This window comes from Diabrotica virgifera, chromosome 9, assembly GCF_917563875.1.
Source record: "Diabrotica virgifera virgifera chromosome 9, PGI_DIABVI_V3a".
Taxonomy (NCBI): domain Eukaryota; kingdom Metazoa; phylum Arthropoda; class Insecta; order Coleoptera; family Chrysomelidae; genus Diabrotica; species Diabrotica virgifera.
This window is the reverse complement of record NC_065451.1, coordinates 154,190,891-154,214,249: the sequence shown is the minus strand read 5'-3', so window position 1 is coordinate 154,214,249 and position 23,359 is coordinate 154,190,891. Positions and strand designations below refer to the sequence as shown.

Genomic DNA, 23,359 nt, shown 5'->3' with positions numbered 1-23,359 from the left:
AGGTGGAATCATTGTATCGCGATGGTTTCCCTTAAATAGGCAGATTGTTTGTATTCCTTTCAGAGTTGTGACTGCATAGCTTCACTGAGGAGGCATGAGGATGCCTGAAATAGCTATATGGAGATGGTGGTCCAACTCTGAATCGAATATAAACAAAAACTGCCTTTATCTTTTCTATTTTTACTCAGTTTTGAGTATTTAGAAAATGTCTTTCGGTCCTTTTCCTAGACGAAGAGAAGGTAAATGCGTGGCCTAAGTGTCCTCTATTTGCTTTCTCCTATTTTCGTCGTCTCTGTGATTATATATTTTAAAATCCGGAGATACGGGATGCAGCCAGAAAGCAGTTTATTAACGAAAAGTCTTAGATTTAAAATATTGTTTATTATATTTTTATTTCAATTATTCTAATTGTTTAAAAAGTAGCAAACTTTGTATCTAGGACTTTTCGTTGTTTTCCTAATTATAAGTACTTTAAATTGAAAATTATGAGTTTTGTAATAACAAAATCGTAGAGTCCGACACCTGCAAGATGTCACTAGCGCCGTAGTTTTGATAATACAAAACTCTTAATTTTCAATTTATTTATTTATTTTACGGGAAAGCCCAATTCTATAAACATTACATTTTTTAATTAAACATAAAGTGTTACATTAATACATAGTGTACAGATAAAAACAGTAACATAATATAATATAAAAAACAGACATACAGAAATATAAATATAATATAGAAGTAAATATGTAATAGGAAATAGTATCATAAAAACAAGTTAACCAATTACAGACGTTTCACTCAAATATTGATCCGATGTAAATTGCTTTTAAAACGACTGATGGAGTTGTTCAACAGTTGTAAATTGTAAAGGGAGTTTGCTAAATTCAAGACTCTGGGTACGAACGAAAAAGTGAATAATTAAACCTATGAAATGGTACATAAAATGTTCGGACTTGTCTAGTGGTGCGAGGTGGTACAAACAGTGCGATCTTATTAAGAGGAAACAGTAGCGATCAACAGGTAGCGAAAACGCGTTCCAAGATTGCGGCTGTAATTTTGAATATTTTTTCGAGATATTCGAAATATTTTGCACACTTATTCGTAATATAATAAAGAATGGCGGTACAGAGCCCAATTTGAAAAATATATTAATATGTGGAAATTACTCTGTAATTAAATACAATGTTAAAAAAAAACGAGCCTGTACCGCCATTAAGAAGAACAAAAAAATACACTTTCTTTAAATAAACTTTTTTATCCGATGCCTAGATTTTGTGTCATTTTGGAACTACTAAAATTTTTTATTTCATTAGTAGTTCCAAAATGACACAAAATCTAGGCATCGGATAAAAAAGTTTATTTGAAGAAAGTGTATTTTTTTGTTCTTCTTAATGGCGGTACAGGCTCGTTTTTTTAATATTGTATTTAATTACAGAGTAATTTCCACATATTGATATATTTTTCAAATTGGGCTCTGTACCGCCATTCTTTATTATATTGCGAATACGTGTGCCAAATATCTCGAAAAAATATTCAAAATTACAGCCGCAATCTTGGAACGCGTTTTGGCTACCTGTTGATCGCTACTGTATCACCTTAAGTAGTTGAGAACAACTACATATACCATTTTAAGATCTTGAATAATAGCAAAAGGTCCCTTTGTTTTCTCCGGCTTGCAAGAGAGGGGACCTAGAGTTGTTGCTGCCATACAGTGTAATCTTGATAGGTATGAAGCTTAAAAGCAATGTAAGGGAAGAAACTATTTTGGACTTGTTCAAGTTTCCTAATGTAGACCAAGTAGTGTGGGGACCACACTGAAGAACAATACTCGAGGTGAGACCTGACAAGGAGAGGTAAAGAACTCTAATACTGGATATGTTTGTAAAATCACGAGTTGTTCTTTTTACAAAACTCAGCATTTTCATAGATGTTTGAATGACATTGATGATGTGAGTATTGAAACAAAGAGAATTTTCCAGTGTACATAATTTAAAGTACTTATATTTAATTAATAAAGATTGTCGATCTCTTGTCTGACAAATATGTTAATGACGCAGGACACAAAAACGCGTCCAACCTGCACTCTAAAATTTTTCAGAAAGTGGTAGACTCGCTCAAACGAAGCAGTTAAGATAATTAAGACTTTTGTAATCATCTTCCAAAAAGGATGATGTACTGTGGACTAATCAACATAACTGTGGACACCCATCGGCTTTATACTTAAAAATCTCCAGCCGATAGAGCTCAGAACGTAATAAGAAATCAGATAGACTTCATTCTTATCAAAAGTAGATTCAGCATAACTTTTAAAAGAGCTTGCATATATCATGGAGCAGATGTGCCTTCTGACCAAATACTGTTAGTGGCTGTCATAAAGATCGCTCTTTCATGCAAGAACAAGCCTGAAACTCAACAACAGATAGCATTGGATAAACTGAACGACCCAATGATAAATGAAATAACACACAAATTCAAATATTGATGGCAAACATTGCCGAAGATTTAACACCAACATGGAATATGATTACAAATGCTGTAACAGACATCATGAAAAACAACTTAGTGTACAAACCAAAGAACAAGAAGCAAAAATGGATGACAGAAGAAATACTATTACTAACAGATGAACGACGATGACACAAGAATGACCAAGATGGCAGTAATATGTATAAAAACATTAACAGGCAAATAAGAGCAAAGATTGGAATAGGAAAAAAATGAATGGCTTAAAGCAATAATGTATCGATCTAGAATCTAGAACATTTACAAAGACAGCATGACGACCTTAATTTACATAAAAAGCTTAAGGAGACTGCTGGAATATACAGAAAATGAAAACCAACTACCATAGTTAATCAGGATAACCTGATAGTGCTGGGTGAAAAGGAGAAACTAGATACCGTCGCCTCAAAGCAACAGTAGGATATGTACATATCCTACTGTTGCACTAGTGCACCGTATAGGCGTATATACCATACACATCGCATCAGTCCCATATGACTTAACTGGTTGATCGGTGCACTAGTGCAACAGTAGGATATGTACATATCCTACTGTTGCTTTGAGGCGACAATATATGGGAAAACTATATCCAGGAGCTCCTATTCCATGATGAAAGACCCATGAGTGAAGTTTACACAGACGACCAGCTGACTGGCCCTTCAATCACTAAAGAGGAGATAGAAAATGCAATATTGAATTCAAAAAACAATAATTCACCTGGACCAGATAAAATCCCTTCAGAACTACTCAAACCACTGGATGAAAGGGGAATTTCAGCACTACATAAAATGTTTAATTTTATTTATGAAACTGGTTGCTATTCTCAACAGTGGTTACGCTCTACATTTATTCCCTTACCCAAGAAAGCCATTGCAAAAAGATGTGAGGATCACGGACTCATCAGCGTGATGAGTCACACTTTAAATATGTTCTTAAAATAGTACATCAAAGATTATACAAAGAATGTGAATGGGACATCAGTGATGGAACAAGAGAAGCAATAGTAGCAACATAGGTGCTGGTCCAAAATTGTTACAATCAGAGGAAGGATGTGTTCCTGTGTATTTTAGATAACAAAAAAGGATTTGATTGTTTCCAACACAAGATCATCAAAAAACTTGATATAGATCAAAACGACATAAGGTGCATTGAAGGTATCAAACGGCACAATTAGAAATAGTCAATTTTATATCCAAGCCCATACGTATAAGAAGAGGTGTTTGAAAGGGATGTGTGCTTTCCCCTCTTTTATTTAACATTTATTCAGAAGCCATATTTCAAGAGTCTTCCAAAGTATTAACAAAATTTGTTTTGGTGCTTAGGTTGTTCCAGCATAGCATAAAGAAACTATTACAGTAGACTCTCTCTATAACGAACACAGGTATTACAAGGTTTTGCTTAAAACGAGGTACACTAGATGTCCCATGAAATTTCTATTAAACTATAACACCTCTATAACGAGGCATATTTGGTTATAATGAGAAAAAATGAAATCAAAGAATATGTTTCTTTACCCGTTTTTGGCGTGGTGATGGCTATAAATAAATACCCCAACTGCCTGTCTACAGAAATGCCAAACATCTGCTTACCAAGGCCAGTGTTGTAATAAATTCCACTGCCTGCAATAAACTTCTTCCTTCTTATTTATCTATCAACCAATATTCAATATTGTTGGAAATTTACAATTTGCGATGGCCAAGTTTCATTGTTGAAGTCGACCATCATCACCTAATAAACTATGTAAGAGGCATCAAAACATTTCAGTAGGGGTGGTATGCACAATATTATTGTTGTCTAATATAACGAGATCCACTTATAACGAGGTGATTAGTATGCCATTTCAGTTCTTGTTATAGAGGGAGTCTATTGTATAATTAATTGCACAACCTTTTGAATTGTAAACATACATACCATGCTCACTGCTTTGATTTCCTTTAGCAGTAGGCTCTAGTTTTATATTATCAACATCACTATTAAAATGCTGGAATCTTTTTAAATCATCTTGGTTTTGTTCAAATGTCATATCTTCAACTGATATTTCTGTTTTAATTTGGCCCAAACTATTATCACAATCCCCATCTCCATAGTCTTTGACATATTCAGGCTTGACAACAATACTATTATTCTCAACAACCTCAACCTTGATATTTTTTAGTGTATCTTCGTTTTCCTCTTTTCTTTCCATTTTATTCATGGAATTCCAAATGTTATGTTTACTAATAAAATAAGCTGAAAATTAATGGTTTAAATTAATTTGTGTATATTAATGAATACAGTTTATATTCGTCATATTAACCCATTAGCGCCCAGCGTTACCATATGGTAACGTAAAACACATGATTTTTAAAAATTCTGCGGTATGCCCATGGAATTAGTCAGCCACATATTTTGAGAACTATCGTTTCTAGGAATACTTCAGGCACCCATAAAACGTAACGGATTCGTATTTTAGCCTTTTCTCAACCGTCGAGAGATAATCATATAACAGTGTGGTTTAAATTTATAGAAAAAGATGGACGTCCGTTTTGCGTAAGCAATTTTTGATAGTCTTCTAGTAACTATATTTGCATATTTAAAAAAAAACTAAGTTTATTATACCCCAACTTATTATAAATTGTTGTATTTTATCAACAATTAAATGTAGCGAATTCGGTAGGAATAGTCAAAGTACGCCGTTACCATATGGTTGCGGTGGGCGCTTACGGAGTAATAATCTTATTTTTTTTTTCAGATGTGGATTTTTGTTAGCAGAAGCGATAGTGTTACTGGTGCGATGAAAAGATAACTCTGTTGTTACAATAGCATCTACGAGTTGTGATGGTTCAGCATTGGGCACGGGAAAAAGATTTTCTCATGAAGAAAAAGGCCACATTCAAGTAAGTCGGATTCACTATATTGCTGAATACAACAAAATACGGTGGGTACCGACTGGATGGATCAAGGTGTTTTAACCTACCTAGTAGCAATTTGCAGTAAAAAATGGTACTGTCAAATTGTAAAATGGTTACTGGATGTTGCAGTCCATAATTCATGGCATTTATATATAAAAAAATAAAAAAAATATATCCTTGCTATCGTTTAGTAGAGAATTGGCCCAAGTTCTTCTCGCAAGATATGGAAGTAGTCCCTTATATACAGGAAGACCTAGTCTACATAGACAGAACTTGCCAGATCTTCGTTTTGATCGCTTCGACCATTTGTTACATCAAGCAGTAGAAGGCGATGTGCTGGAGAAAGATGTACAACATCTGGACGAACAAACGAACAATGTGTAAAAAATGCAACGTTGGTTTGTGTGTTAATTGTTGTATAGGATACCACACCAGACGATGAAAATATTCTCAAATAAATATTTAAAAAAAAATTAAAATTTTGGTTTCAACGATCCTAAAAATTCCTTAAGCGCCCAGCGTTACCATATGGTAACACCATATATATTTTTTTTAAAGACAGGAGACCGAAAATCTTGTTTTTTGGATTAAATTATTAACATTTTCATCAAATTAACCCTAAAAGTAAAGATTTTTAAATAAAAAAAAACTTGGGCGTTAATGGGTTAATGTGCATTAATATGAAATTTGCTATTTTGAAAGCTATAGAATTTATAATGGAAAATAACATTTCATACTTCATAATTTTTTCTGATTAACTTTCGGTTTTAAATAGGTTACAATCACATTTACAAATCAACTCCGCATATCGATGGCTTAGTGTGAAAACTTCGTATCTCATTTTTTTTTTTCGAAAATGACATTTTGGTGGTTTTAGTTTGAAAACCTTGTATCTCAAGATTTACAACTGTTAGAAAAATTCCAAATACACTAGACTATTTTCTACAGTTGAAAAAAGAAACCACGTATATCAATAATTGCTCTCTTGATTTAGTGTGAATACCACATATATTTATAACCAAGAATTTGGTACTTAATTTGGAGTGTTTGTTTGTGAGATTCGACTTGCAGAAATGTTTTTTGTGAACAACAAAAGGTAGTCCGGCATGTAGGAACATTTTATGAACCTTAAATCAAAAGATTTGTATTGTATCGACCTAGTATTTGGAGGTGTGCACAGGGCCGGTTCTAGGGTTTTGAGCGCCCCGGGCAAAACAAAATTTGGCGCCCTTTCATACGAAATATTATGTACTGCAATATAAAAAAATAGTAAAAAAGGCAAAAAATCAAAATTTCATTATAAAGAACTATGTAACAATGTATTTAATCAAAAAATAGTACAATTGATAGTCAGTTATTATTTATAGCTGATGCAACATATGGCGTAGCGTAACGAGCGCATTTGAAATTCAAGCAACGAAGGAGCGAGACAAAAGATAAGATAAATGCACATTGCCAACAAACAGAAAAAATGTATAACGTTGTACTTTTACTTTACAATACCAAACAAAAATGTTGATTGTGCGCACTACAAGTGCACAATATGCATCCCCAATGAGCAAATTGAGTGAGTGGGATCCACATAGCATAAAAAATAAGGAGGATATTCTTTGCAAACACGAGCTTGTACACCTTTATTTCTTCCCTTCATGTTAGAGCCGTTGTCATATCCTTGGCCTCTGCAATCATCTAAATTCAATTGAAAATCATTCATTGTTTTATTATATAATGAGTAGGCCTATGCATTGATACCTAGAACTATGGTTATCAGGAGAACAAAGGAGGAACAAAGGAACTCAAGGAGAACAAAGTAGCTATCAAAACGGGCAATAGAATATGCAGTCCATTTAAGACGAAAAATGGACTGCTACAGGGCTGTTCCATATCCCCTCTCCTATTTTAAATATTCCTGGAGAAAACCCTGAAACCATGGAGAAGAAAGTGCGAAAGAATGGGTATACCAGTAACAAAAGAATAGGCTGGAAATAGACGTAGGTAAACAAATCAAAGGAACAAACAAGTACAAGTATTTAGGTTTCATAATATTAAACAAAGGAACAACTGAAGAAGATAATATTAAACATAGACTAGGACAAACAAAAGATTGCATATGAAAATTTTGAAAATTAATCCGGTATTGTTGGACAAGAACATCAGTATAAAAACAAAAAGAAGAATATATCACACCATTACAAGAAGTATCCTGACTTATGGGTGTGAAAATTTTATAATAAATAAGAAAACCAAAAACAAAATAAGAGCAACAGAGATGGAATTCCTAAGGAAAAGCTGTGAGTAACAGCTAAAGCTAAGAGCAACAAAAAGAGATAGAATAAATAACAAAGAGATTAAGAAAAGAATGGAAATGAACTCAGATATAATAGACTACATAGAACAGAAGGAATTAACCTGGTACGGAAAAGAAGAAAAGCAGACAAAAAACGTTGGATCAACAGAATAACAGAGTGGTGCCCGATAGAAAGGTGAAGTGGACGAAGCAATGGAAAGAAGAAATCTGCAGGAAGAAGGGGACTGACAAAACAGAAAGAACTGGAGAGAACGGTTGAGTGAAGGAATACACTGAAAACTGTGGAAATTAGAAAGGATACAGGGTGTTTCTAAATAATCGCGACAAACTTTGAGGGATAATTCTGCATGGAAAAATTATGCCAGTTTGTTGTATAAACTTATGTCCGCAAATGTTTTGTTTCCGAGAAACGAGGTGTTGTAATTTTTCTAACAAACTAAGGATTTAATGATGTTTCAAATAAAAGATCATTTTGGAATTCCTCGTTCAATTTGTAACAAAAAATGTACCCTTTTTTTCATACGACGTGCCGGTTTTTATGCAAAAAATTAAACATCTTAACGCTTACAAAGGATTCAAAATAGGTTTTTATACATTTATATGAAGAAGAACTTGTCATTCCTAATTCATACGTAACCAGATTGTTAGAAAAAATTTTTAAATGAAGAAATAAATCACTTTAAAATGAAAGAATAGGTAAATTTAATTACCAAGACCGATGAGAATAATAATTTTAAAAAATCACTTCAAATGTTCAAAATTCTCGTCGTTTACCTCATGACCTCATGTGCAATAAGTTAATATTATGATTTCCTATCATAAATTTAATTATTCTTTTTTTATATTACGTGGATAGCTCTACTTACCGAAATTTATGTAACGGAAAAATAATAAAAATTTATTAATTCCACAACCAATATTTTACAAAACTTTTTTTTATTCCACTTTAAAACACACGCGGCAGTGTTATAATGCAAATTTACAGAAAGACAAAATTATTTAACTAAAGAGTTTTACGACATGCCATTAGCACCAGTAGTAGGTATATAGTATCACTGACTATTCATAATTTTGTTGATAATTTAAAATTTGATCTTCGTTAATTTTTAAAGTAAATTGTTGGCATACGTGATACCTACGTGACAAATGACCAAAAAAAATGAATAACCTTAGATCGTAAAAAGAATTTGTCTGCATTAATTTTGTATGAGTGATAAAAACCATAACATTTCTTAGGTTGCATTATATTTATTAGTGAGCTTTGGTTTTAGTCTATTAATCTTTTTTTGAGTTATGAATTCTGGTAACAGATAGAAATATTTTTCCTATAAATAATATTAGAATTATTCAAACAATATCATAGGAAAATGTTCAAAGTTAATAATATGTAAAATCAAAAAAATAATGAATGAAAAAAAAATCTATTTTTACATCGGCGTCTTTCAAAATTTAGCGCCCCTCAAAATTTGGCGCCCCGGGCGACCGCCCGGCTCGCCCGCCCCATTATCCGGCGCTGGGTGTGCAATAAGCTATGAAAAATGAAAACCTAGTAAATAATAATAAACCAATGAACTGTCAATACGGATGGAATAGGCACAAAGACAACTAATGCAGCCACGATACAAGAGAGAGGTCCTAGAGAGAGACAGACAAGGTGGTGGAAACTTTGACAGGCCGTGTAATTTGAGTTGCCTTCATCATCATCATCATCAACTAGCCTATATTTGTCCACTGCTGAACGTAGGCCTCCCGTAAAAATTTCCACCTATTTCTATCTTGAGCTTCTTGCATCCAATTTGTGGTGATGCGCTTGATATCATCCGTCCATCTAGTCGGTGGTCGTCCTCTGCTTCGATATGCCTCCTGCCTTGGTCGCCATTCCAGAATCTTTTTGGTCCATCTGTCATCCGTCAGTCTGGCAACATGTCCTGCCCAAGCCCATTTAGCCATGGCTATTCTTTCAACTGCCTCCGTGACTCCTGTTCTTCTTCTTATTTCTAGGTTTGGTACTTTATCTCTGATGGTAATACCTAACATTGATCTTTCCATAGCGCGTTGTGTAACTCTTATTTTATTTATTGTTCTTTTTGTCAGAGTTAGTGTTTCTGCACCATATGTAAGAACCGGCAAAACACACTGGTCAAAGACCTTTCTTTTTAAACAAACTGGAATATTAGACTTGAAAATGTTATTTAATCTACCGAAGGCAGCACATGTAAGACCTATCCTTCTTTGTATTTCAGTTGTCTGGTTATCTCGGCCTAAGCGAATCTCATGTCCTAGATATTTGTAAGCTATTACTTGGTCGATGCTATGACTCCCAATCTGAATTTTATCGCTGACTACAAGGTTGGTCATAAATTTTGTCTTTGAGGTGTTAATTTTAAGACCAATTGTTTTTGACACTTTATAGAGCGTGTGCAGCATTTTTGTAGCTTTATCAACTCTATCAGATATTAAAACGATGTCATCGGCAAATCTTAGGTGGTTCAGATCCTCCCCGTTTATATTGATTCCCATATTATCCTCTCCTTCCATTTGCTTGAACATATATTCAAGAACAGCTGTAAACAATTTCGGGGAGATAGTATCACCCTGTCTAATTCCACGTTCTATTCTAAATTTCTTGGTATCTTCATGAAGTCGAACACAAGCTGTACCAGTTTCGTAGATACTTTTAATCAACTTGAGTTGCCTATATCAACTTAAATCGGGGAAATATAAAAGTAAAATTCTAAATATAAAAGTAACATAAAAACATAATCAAGGACTACTTCTTCACTTTATATAAAACAGTCACTAATTTAGTATTTAAATAGTTTTAAAATTATTTAACTCCCAAATACTTTAGGAAAGTAGGTATTTGTTTTGATAAATACAAATAACAATTCTGAAAAGTATTTAAACACCAAGTATGGCACTGTGTACTCTATTTATCCCCTACATACAAAAAAGTGGTTAAATTTTGAAATATGTACTGCCAATCAGCATTAGGCCTTAGCCAAGTTAAAATATAATTTAAAATATTCAACGAACTGTAAATACTGATTCAATCGGGTTCATTTATATAGGCAACTCAAATTACACGGCCTGTCAAATTCTCCAACACCTTGTCTGTCTCTCTCTAGGACCTCTCTCTTGTATGTTGATGTCAATCTTGCTTCACTATTTGAATGGGACATGGCCATTCCATCCGTATTGACAGTTCATTGTAATAAACACAACCTCATTTGAGATGAAAAACAAGTATATCAAGATATACGAGGTTATCATAGTTACTTGGGCAAAGGCTCTATATACTGCAAGGATATTTACGTGTTTTTCATAGTTAATATTTGTATTTCCAATTTAAACACTTTTAGCTCTGGGCCAAGATCAGATATTTGTCTCAATGTGCTCAAATTAAAATATGTAACAGTGGTTTTTGTTTTTAGATTATATTATGCATAAAATCAGTTTTTTGCCTCTCCTGTAAAATTGTAATTTAATGAGATACGAGGTTTTCACACTAAGCCATCGATATAGTCATCCTTATATAGCCAAAATAAAAACTTGGCTCTCTCAAATGCAAAAAACTAGAAAATTTATTTTTGTGTGGGTGAACGCACACTCGGGTATCACATTCAATGAAAAAGTTGATAAAGCGGCTAAAGAAAGCATACAGTTGGAAGATGTTACACCCTTATTAACATTAGATGAGAGAATAAATATTGCTAAGGATAATTTATATAAAAAATGGTCTAAACAATACAAACATTTTATTTTGACAAAAGGCACAAGATATACATTGCTAGAAAATTTATTCATCATTCGAAAAAATTATTGGTTTAAAAATTACGATTATCCGAGAAGTTCCATAACAACCATATCTCGGATCAAATTAGGACATGCTTGCTATCCTGCACATTTATACAAAATAAAAATAATTGATAACAATCTTTGTGATATTTGCAATGAAACAGCGGACTTGGATCATATATTTTTTAATTGTAAGAAGTACACACATCAGCAGGACATTCTTACAAAAAATTTAAGTTAAACGTTTACGGTCCCTATAATGTTATGTATCTTTTGGCACTGGGTGATAAACATATTTTTGATTTTATTTTGTTTTCCTATATGACTGTAAAATTAAGTCATAGAATGACTAGATTAGGCTTGTAACCTTAAATGTCTTTCCTTTTGATTGCCTACATGCTTGCCTTACCGTGTGGGCTGGATATATAGGTAATCAATAATTAATAAAAAATGCTAAGAAAAACCCTTGGATGAGAAAAGTGTGACCCTTGTCCTTATCCCAAAATTTTTATTAAGATTAATTTAACAAAAATTCACTTTGAAAATAATGTTTATTATATCTATTCTTAACAAAAAGGTTGGTCAGACTTGATTACTAATTATAGTTTAGATAAGATATATTATGTTTATGTATGTACTATTTACTTTGTTTCTGGCCGCATGGTCTAATCCTAAAGGCAATAAAAAAAATGTGCATTACCTTATTTTTTTGTTTAATAATCCAAACCAACTAAAAGGTAAATATGGACCACGGAATTAATTGGGCAAATAACCAATGCATATAAAACATAAATGCATATAAAACAAATTATGTAATGGTCTTTTTATTAGATAATCTACATTTTTCTGTTTTTGAAATAAGTTTTATACTATGACCATTCCCATAAAAATTATTTAATTTGTATCATAGAAAAAAGTGTTGTGTGATTTGGTAGAATGCGATCTTACCCTTCAAAAAATATGTCACGTATTTCAGCGCCATCTCAGCACCTGGTTAAATGGAAGGATACTATAAATCTGACCTCCACATAAGTGGTCTGTAGCTTCGACATGATAGGTGTGAAATTTTAAACGTTCTTGCTGTTGATTGGATAGGAAGAGTGGCATAATCTAGCCTCCATACTAGGTACATCATAGCCTCCATACGGTACTTCCAATATTTAATATTTTATTTATTCAAGTGGACAATAAAGGTAAAACACAAACAACTTTTGTTTCTTACTTATTTATTTATACAATAATGTGACATTTTACATAGAAATATGAGTAATTTGGATTGAATAAATGTTTACTTGTCGAATTTTTTCACCGTCTGCACACAACAGCTGAACGGAGCCATTAGACCTAACAACAAAACGCGAAATAAAATGTGTATTTTAAAACTGTTGGATAAACAGTACCTACAATCAGAAAAACTTACCTTTAAAAAGGTACTCGATTATGAAATAACAAAAATATCAAAAAACACGACTGAATATCAGCTTTTTATGGTGACACAAACACATCACATAACCGACCATATAAAATAAGTGAACGACAACGAACGAACGAACACGAACACAGATTACAGATTCACAGATAGCGCAGGATTTGTCAAAAGTCACGTTCCACCAATCACAATGCCGACATCAGCGCCTCTGACTAAATGGAAGGAAAATAAATACGATTACATGTTTTTTATTAGAGTGAGCGGGGCATGATTTGTATAAACAAAAACAAAACCAAATGTCAAATGTCATTCCACATGCTCATGCTCACAGTCCATAGAGGTATATATTAACATAGAGGGAGCCTACCTTCCGCGCTTCCTGACGACAAGATCTCAGGGACTGGTTTGCTGCATCTCCTTCTAACACATTGTATCGAGAATCTATAATGACATTCAGTGTGAATATAGGCACGGAAGAGGAGGACAACTGTAGCAGCTTTACTATGCGTAAGAGTGAAACAGCACTAATCCAAATAAAAAAGATGGTGTCGTCACTTCGCTCTGAATGACACTCTCTCTATGCTAATATTTAACTCTATGTCACAGTCTCACAGTCACAGACGACAGAGGTGTCGTGGCGACAGTGACATTTGAATCTGTGAAATAGGGCTTTTCATTCACAGTCATTTGTTTCGAGCTTCTGTCATGTGTCACATAATATTAATATATCTACGTCATACGTTATTGGTATTTTACAATGATACAAACCAAAGACGTATGACGTAGATATATTAATATTATGTGACACATGACAGAAGCTCGAAACAAATGACAATTGATGAAAAGCCCTATTCTCTGCCTCTCGACCGTAAATCCAGAACACATTTGGCAATGGTGCGTAGAGGTCCTATAGATTGTGGTTGTTTACATACATTTTATATGCATTCTGTTGGTGTTTTTAACAATTTTCCAAGAAAAGAACCTTCTCTTAATAAAATACCGGATTTCGGGATTTGTGTAAAAGTCTTTGTACCAAACTCATAGACAGAAATCAGACTACAGTTGAATCAACAGCCTAATTTTTAACTGTGAGATTGATAGGTGGGTGCGTCTTAATTTAAAATTTGATGAGTTTCAGGTTTATTAAAATTGGTATTAAGGTAACGTATTGGTAGTAAGAGAGTTTAGGATTAAGCTGGCTATTAAAGCTTCATTAGAAAGGGCCTAGCCGGGTAAGATGATGAAAATAAATCGATGCAATAAATGATGCCCATAAATCGATTCGACTTCCATGTAGGTCACCGTTTAGCACATATAGAGAAACTCACTTTCTGAAATTTTTAGCCCCCTAGGTGGTCACGTGACCCACCTAGAGAATGAGTATAAAAATAACTAAGATATTCGTTATCACGAAAAAAATATATTACGTGTACTTTTGCATATTGTTGCACCCTGAATATTTTTCATATTTTTTAAATTGGTGAAACGTACTTTTAAAAATAAAAAACCTCATTTTTTTGCTTTTTTTTCGCTTTTTGATACAATTTTATACATCACTAGGATAGGTAAAAAACTGAAAAATAATTGGAGTTTGCTTAATAAAAAATGTGTGTGTACTTTGTACGCACGTTATACTTCTACTATTATAATTTCAACGAAATAAATATACTTAACAGTTACAATACAAAAAATTAACAATAATTACCAAAAATTAACCAAAACTTAACAATGACAAAAACAAATTAAAAAAAAATGAATTGTCCGGGATTTGAACCCGCTATCTCGCGATCTCTTGATATCTGATCGAATGTTCTACCAACCAAGCTATCGAGGCGCTTGTTATTGACGTTTCGGATATACATAATTACACATCACGGTGACAAGTGAAATATAAAAATTGTAAGGATATTACGGGTGAAAGGGATACGGGTTCATGTGATAATTTATGGACGCCAGGAGGCGAGAAAGGAGCAGTAGCGAATGGCGGGTAGGGAGAAGGATTTATAGGTAAAACGCACTACCTGTCGATTTACACCACATTTATTCCGTGATTAACAATAGTTGCTACAATAATATGAAGAAATACAACAATAAATCAACGTCTTTTCCCACGCCCCGATTCGTATCGTCATCTTGTGTCTCCTTGTTCAGGCGCGCCGTCTCCTCGATTTGGATCGAATGAACATTCGATTCTTCAAGGTCGTCGTTTCGTAACTCGGCCGTAGTGGCACAGGGCCGGCTCGTTACATCCTCCCCCTTTGGATCGCCGCTACGTCTCGTGTGGCGGTCCAAGATCAGATTGAACTCTTCCTCGTCTCTAAAACGGCGAGGCGGACGTCTTCGATGAGTTGGCCTGGACGAAGGCACGAGTTGGTGCTGGCTAGCACTTTCTAGGGCATCGGAAGATGCCAAAATCGGCAACGGATTAGTATTTTCGTCGCTCGTGGGTTGCACATCACATATGTGCGATTCAGGTTCAACGGTATCCGGAACTACACCGTTGTCAGTCGATGGGGCAGAAACTGCTGCCAAAGTCGGGCGTCCTCTCCTCCGGATGGGACGAATAGGGACGGTGTTGGTAACACCATCGTCATCGATGAAGCGTTGCAGTGCTGAAATGTGGTATTTACCTAAAAAAGACCTATTTGGTATTTACCTAAAGGAGTAAGGTCTCGAGATCTTGGCGCATAATTGATATCACAATTTTGTGAAATTAGTGTATCTGGAAACATTTCCGTCAGGGCATTATTGAAGTGTTCGCTGTGGGTAGCATAGCACCATCTTGATGGAACCATGTGTTGCCCAAGTGAACTGAGTAGAGCTATACATACTTATTGACACATTTTGTTTTTTTGGTTTTTTAAAGGTATTTTTTAAATTAGGTTGTGGTAAAGTTTTGAGATATCTAATGAAATAAGTTTATTGCTGAAACGTATTTATTGTTTATAAATTACAAGTTTTGATAACTTTCAAATGCTTTTCAAAACACTTTTTCACATATCAAATCTAAAAATCGCGACGAATTGTTAAATGATCTATGAATGCGATGATTTCTGTGATAAAACATAATTTGTCTTGGATCTTTGATTTTGCTCATATTGCTGAATATGTACGCTGCGCTGCTTCAAATGTTTTTTCAAATTATTGTTATAGGAAAAATTATTTTAAAACAAACTTCATACAGATTTTTTCCAGTGTGCAATCTCACATTTTTAATCTATAATCTTTTAACAGGTTAGTCCAGAGAAATAAGGTTTTTGTCGGGACACTTGAGCAGCCAGGTTGCAAATGGATTTTTTGGGTACTGTATACCTAATACATTATAAATACAAAAATGCCCGTCACAGTTCGGACGAGAAACTTAGTTATTAAAAAATAAGGGTCAAAAATGGCAGTTTTTTCGTTTAAACCGCTACAGGTAAAAATAGGGTAATTAAATATCTTATTTATAATATTCTTATTTTTGTAGATGAGCCAAGGTTTAAAATGACAATTTTTGAATTTTGGTCGGATCCTTTTTTGTTTCGGAAAGTGCAAAATAAGACTAAAATTTCAAAAATAAAAAATATGCTATAACTTTTACGAAAATGGCCTTAAGACTTTCATATTGCACGAAAAGTTAAGTGAAACATTCCATATAATATACACAAACGGTTTTAAGACGATTTGTCAATTAGTTTAAATTTTATTCAATTTGTTTATCGCAAAGAGCTTTTTTTCGCAATGTTATTATTCAGAAAATAATGACATAGCAATTATGTGGAAACCACATGTAAGAATAATAGTTATATTTTTAAAGTATTGAAAAAAATCAAATAAAAGTCGTTTTTGTCACTCCGAAAAAAGTTTAGTAAAATAGAGTCATTATTGGCTTCTAAACAATTTGAATAACTTTGTTAATATTCACTATAGTGTAAATCTACTTTAGGATTTCAAAAGCTGGTATTTTTATACGAATTTTCATAAAAAAAACTTTTTGCCTAGGTTAATTAGGTTCAAAGTTAACCACTTTTATTATTTAATTCGCAGTTACTTCTATATACATCAAATTCTCCTGTAACAGTGTTAGTTACCTTACTAGTCCGAAACGGTTTGGCCGATTTTTATAAAATTTTACACGTTTATCCTGTAGGACGTTGAAGAGGTTTTAATCTATTTTTTATACCCATAAGTTATAATGGGGTCGCCCCCCTGACATTTTTTTAAATTTTTTTGGACAAAATTATCTACCTTAATTTTATATGATGTAGAATTAAAAAATACATACAACCCCTAATTTTCACTGTTCTATCACCAATCCCTATTTATTAATAGCATCTATATATTTACATCTATAAAATTCTCCTGCCACAGTGTAACGCTTGGTTCACTTGGGCGGTTTGCCAACGTTTGACGCCGCGGTTTACCTGAAAAACCCAACCGCCGCGGTTCGAGTTGCCAAGAAACAAATGGAATCGAACATATGCAACATTTCCGTCGTCAAATCGCGGCGGTTGTAAGTTTACTAGGGGAGGAATGAGACCGCCAGTCAATCGCTCTCATGTGTACGATGCAAACGTCGGCTAACCGCGGCGTCAAACGCTGGCAAACCGCCCCCATGTAAACAAGCTGTTAGTTTCCATACTCCACCGAGACTGCTTGACCGATTTTTATAAAATTATATATGTATATTCGGTAGGTATTAGAATCGGTCGTAATCTATTTTTCATATCCCTGAGTGATAAGGGGAGTTCCCCCTAACATTTTGTAATGTTAGGTGGGGTTATGTATACATAACGTACTCTATAAAACTACGAGTACATACAAATTAAAAAAATTATGATCAAAACCCATCAACAAGTTCCAGCGATATTAATCGCAGCATATGTTTGCAGAATCAGTTTCATTTTTTGAGTGCACGTATTTTAGTAATTCCCCTCCACCGACCATGAATTAATTCCGTTCGGACGCCATTTTTAAAGCTTTAATAACCACTCTGTTGAGGTTCAAAGTTTACTCAAATTTTTACACATAACCTATATATCTTCAACTTCAAAATGGCTCTAGTTAGGTTGCTTAATTGTTGTAAACAAAGTAGCCGTCAATTAAATAAAAAAAGTGGCTAACTTTGATCGTAATTAACCTAGACCAAAAGTTTTTCTTTGAAAATTTGTATAAAAATACCAGTTTTTCAAATTCCATTGTAGTTTTAGCCTACAGTCAATATTAACAAAGTTATTCAAATTGTTTATAAGTCAAAAATGACTCTATTTTAGCAAAATGTTTTCTGAGTGATAAAAATTACTTTTTAATGATTTTTTTAAATGCGTTGAAAATATGACTATTCCTCTTTCATGTTGTTTTCACAGAATTGCTGTATCATTATTATTTTATGAACAATAACATTTCAAAAAAAGCTCTTTGGGATAAACAAATTGAATAAAATTTAAACTAATTGACGCATCGTCTTAAAAATGTTTGTGCATTGTATGGACTGTTTGTCTCAACTTTTCATGCAATATGAAAGTCCTAAATTCATTTTCGCAAAAGTTATAGCAACTTTTTTATTTTCGAAATTTTAGTTTTATTTTGCAATATCCGAAGCAACAAATAATCGGACCAAAATTCAAAAAACGCTATTTTAAACCTTGGCTCATCTACTACAAGAAAAATATTATAAATAAGACATTTAATTACCCCATTTTTACCTTTAGCGATTTAAACGAAAAATTATTTATTAATAACTAAATTTCTCGTCCAAACTGTGACGGGCATTTTTGTATTTATAATTTATTAGGTATATAGTATCCAAAAAACCCATTTGCAACCTGGCTGCTCAAGTGTCCCGAACATGGTATATTTTTGCCTTATTTCCCTGGTGTAGGTAGTTGCTGAAATACATCGCTTAACCCTTTGCCTTCAATACTGTTATGCATTCGTGTGCATCATGCTTGACTGTCACACTGTGACATTCACACACGTGCATCATGAGTTTGCGTTCGTCATATACGGTGATGTAGACGTCGGATCATCTTTAAGGTATTTTTAACCATCATCTTTTATAAGGTATATAGGGTGATTGATTAATAGGGTGACGCTCAATAGCTCCGCTATAGTAATAGACAGCAATAAAAGTTAATAACAAAAATTTTAGCTACCTTTCAGCTTCACATTACAAAATTAGTTAGAATGTTACAGGGTGTTCGATAACACAGTGGCAGACCTAACTTATGTTTTTTTTATGGAACACCCTATATTTTATTTTATATTCGAAATCCTGTTAACTTCTCCATCACAAAAATATAAAGGTTTGTAATGTTATACCGGGTATTTACAAAGTTATAACCAATTTTGTATGAAAATCGTAACAAGTTCAACTCCCTGTATAAATAAAAATAAGCACAACAGCAATGGTTTATTAATGCCATATTTTTTTTATTGTCAAAATTTTTAAGAATTATTGATATTGCTAATTTTCTTTATATCAAATACAGGGCGAGTCAAAACGCAGGTACATTATTTTCTCAGTAATGTTAAATGGAACACCCTGTATTTTATATCATTATTGAAAAGTAACATTAACGTACTTTAATTTTTATATAACATTCCCTATGCCCAAATTTATTAGTTTTCGAGATATTTCCATTTTTCAGAGCATTTTAGGTGTTTAAATTTATCTAAATTTTAAGTAAGGCATGACTGAATTGACAATTGAAGATTACCGATTATCAATACGGTAATCAATGTAACACTGTAGCAAATAAAGAAATAAAAATAATTTATTAGTACCTAATACATTTTACAAACAAAAACACAACCACTACATGCAACATTTTTGAAACAATTAAAAACTATCTTTTTATGTAAATGCAACAAATAAACAAAGAAAATTAGTAATAAATTTTACAAAAAGACACACAAACATAAAATACAAAATCTTGTGAAGACAATTAAACACTACTTTTGTATGTAAATGTAACAATGTAACAAATAAAGAACGAAACATAATTTATCAGTAATACATTTTGCAAAAAAAACATGTTTGAAAAAATTAGAAGCTACTTTTAATAAAATATTTTTAATATTTAATTACATAAGGTGTTCAAAATTATCTCCTAACACATTTATGTACGCCTAAAAACGATCATTGAATGAGCTACTTACTCTACGGAGCATTTGTAAATTAACACATCGAAATACACTTTGTATTCTATTTTTCATCTCATCCCTTGTTGTTGGAGGTATTTTATAAACTTCATTATTACCGTAACCCCAAAAAAATCAGTCCAGTTTATTAAATTCTGGTGATTTGGGTGGCCACGCTACTGGTCCATTGAAAAATGAAAATATCTCGAAAACTAGACATAGGGAATGTTATCTAAAAATTAAAGTACGGTAATGGTACTTTTTAATAGTGATATAAAATACAGGGTGTTCCATTTAAAATTACTGAGAAAATAATGTACTTGCGTTTTGACTCACCCTGCATTTGATATAAAGAAAATTAGCAATATCGACAATTCTTGAAAATTTTGAAAATACGTTAAAAAATATGGCATTAATAAACCATTGTTGTTTTGCTTATTTTTATTTATACAGGGAGTTGAACTTGTTACGATTTTCATATAAAATTGGAACAAATAACTGAAGTCTTCAAGCTACACGACAATGACCAAGTACAAGAAGTAGAGCAGGAACTAGCCTTACCAATTAATCAACGAGAGCGACTAACTTTAATTACACCGAAGGAGATCAAACATGAAATTAATCATTTGAATGAAAAGAAGGCACCAGGCACTGATCTCATAACAGCAACAATGCTAAAACAACTTCCTAAAAAAGGTATAATGAAGTTATTGTACATATTAAATGCAATCTTAAGACTTAATTATTGGCCTATTTCACTAAAAATTGCCCAAGTAATTATGATACCGAAACCTGGTAAAGCTTTAACGGATGTTTCATCATACCGCCCAATAAGTCTACTGCCAATAATGTCAAAACTTCTTGAAAAGCTGTTACTTAAAAGAATTATGAGCGACCTAGAATTCCAAAACTGGATCCCAGAACACCAATTTGGATTCCGGCAAGGTCATTCTACAGTGCAACAATGCCATCGCATATCAAATGTAATTAATAGAGCTTTGGACAATAAACAGTATTGCACAGCAGCCTTTCTGGACATCAGTCAAGCATTTGATAAGGTATGGCACCCAGGATTACTTTATAAAATCAAAAAATCCCTACCCAACAAATACTTTGACTTATTAAAATCATATCTAAATCACAGAGAATTTGAAACTAAAGTGGAGGATGAACTATCAAACCGTAACAAAATTCAATCAGGAGTCCCACAAGGTAGTATATTGGGTCCACTTCTTTATGTACTGTACACATCCGATTTACCAACCTCTCCACAAAGCACCATTGGAACTTTCGCTGATGACACAGCAATATTTGCAACTGAAGAGGATCCAAGAGCTGCAGTATTAAAACTTCAAGAACACCTAGACCAAATTGGACAGTGGTTAAAGAAATGGAAGATAAAAGCTAATGAAACTAAGTCAACACATATAACTTTCACACTAAGGAAAGACCAATGCCCAAATATTATCCTTAATCAAGTCAACATACCACAACAGAACATCGTCAAATACCTGGGGCTTCATCTTGATTCTAAATTAAACTGGAAACAACAAATTTTAAAGAAGAAGAAACAAATTGAGTTGAGAGTGAAAGAAATTAATTGGCTTATAGGTAGAAAATCTCGACTCTCAATTGAGAACAAACTGCTGATTTACAAAACAGTCATCAAACCTATATGGACGTACGGTATAGAACTATGGAGTTGTGCCAGCAAATCAAACACAAAAATTATCCAAAGAACTCAATCAAAAATTCTACGCACCATCGCAAATGCCTGGTACATTTCCAACCAAACCCTTCATACAGACCTAAACATCCCGTTAGTCAGCACAGTAATTCAAGAAAGAGCCAACAGACATCACAAGAAATTGGAAGACCACCCCAACCAATTAATATTACCATTACTGCAGCCACTAAACAACAGAAGATTGCGAAGATTATGGCCCATAGATCTTCGCTGAAACTGAGGTGAAACCGCTGGGTGATGTACCTCATAACGCCATTTTAGTGTACAATAATACATTGATATATGTTATTGTACTTGTTATCAAATTAGCTTATAGAATATGTAATTCTGATTGTTAATAAATGCTTACAAAAAAAAATATAAAATTGGTTATAACTTTGTAAATACCCTGTATAACATAACAAACCTTTATATTTTTGTGATGGAGAAGTTAACAGGATTTCGATTTTAAAATAAAATATAGGGTGTTCCTTTAAAAAAAACATAACTTTGGTCTGCGACTGTGTTATCGAACACCCTGTAACATTCTAACTAATTTTGTAATGTGAAGCTCAAAGGTGGCTAAAATTTTTGTTATTAACTTTTATTGCTATCTATTACTATAGCGGAGCTATTGAGCTTTACCCTACTAATCAATCACCCTGTATGGTGTGACTTGCCGTCTGACGGTCTGGCGCGAAGGGGTTAAAGAAAATTTCACAATTTTACGACTATTCTCCGGCGTGTCTTTTCATATGTGTTTTCAAATGAGTTGCTTGGCTAAACTGCTTAAAACACATTTCACACTTGTAAGGTTTTTCCCCAGTGTGCACTCGCAAATGTCTTTTTAACTCACTTGTTCTAATAAATCCCTTTAAACAAATTTCACACGTGTGAGGTTTTTCTCCAGTATGCACTCTCAAATGTCTTTTCAAATCACTTGCTCTAATAAATTCCTTTAAACAAATTTCACACTTGTAAGTCCTTTCTCCAGTATGCCTTCTCAAATGTGCTTTTAAAGCACCTGCCTCAGAAAACAGCTTCAAACAAATTTCACACTTGTAAGGTTTTTCTCCAGTGTGTATTCTCAAATGTCTTTTTAAATCACTTGTAGTAATAAACTGCTTAAAACAAATTTCACACTTGTACGCTTTTTTCCCAGTGTGAAATCTCATATGTCTTTTCAAATAAGTTGTAGTAGCAAACTGCTTAAAACAAATTTCACACTTGTTAGGTTTTTTCCCAGTATGAATTTTCAGGTGTTGATTTAAATTAATTTTTCTGCCAAACTTGTTACCACAAATTTGACATATTAACGTTTTTTCTTCATCAGTAAGAATAGTATGTTGCTCTTTATTGGATGAACCTATGTCAATCGTTTTCATAATTTTCAAAGTGTCCTTCTCTTGGGGAAAATCTAAAATAAACACCAAAATATATATAAAAAAAACGTTAATTCATAAATTACAAAACAAAAAATTTTCAAATCTCAGTGCCCATTGGTAGGTTTAAGATCCACGTGCATTTGTTAGAATCAATCAGCAACGGAAGCAACTAAAGCGACACCTAGCGTAGTCCCTGACATT

The 23,359-nt window shown here is 33.3% G+C and overlaps 1 protein-coding gene across 2 annotated transcripts in view; it reads right to left on the bottom strand.

Moving 5' to 3' along the window:
• Positions 1-23,359, bottom strand: part of LOC126892253 (zinc finger protein 271-like) — a 129,591-nt gene that overhangs the window by 32,921 nt on the left and 73,311 nt on the right. The window contains exons 1-3 of one of the 2 annotated variants that reach the window (XM_050661748.1): positions 12,914-13,195; positions 12,194-12,837; positions 4,408-4,725 (exon numbers count right to left, since the gene is read on the bottom strand). The exons of the other annotated variant lie outside the window; for it this stretch is intronic. Of the exons in view, the coding sequence (XP_050517705.1) occupies positions 4,408-4,690 (283 nt within the window). The 5' untranslated portion in view covers positions 4,691-4,725; positions 12,194-12,837; positions 12,914-13,195. Of the gene's footprint in view, positions 1-4,407; positions 4,726-12,193; positions 12,838-12,913; positions 13,196-23,359 lie in introns of those variants that run through there. 2 annotated transcript variants of the gene reach the window in all.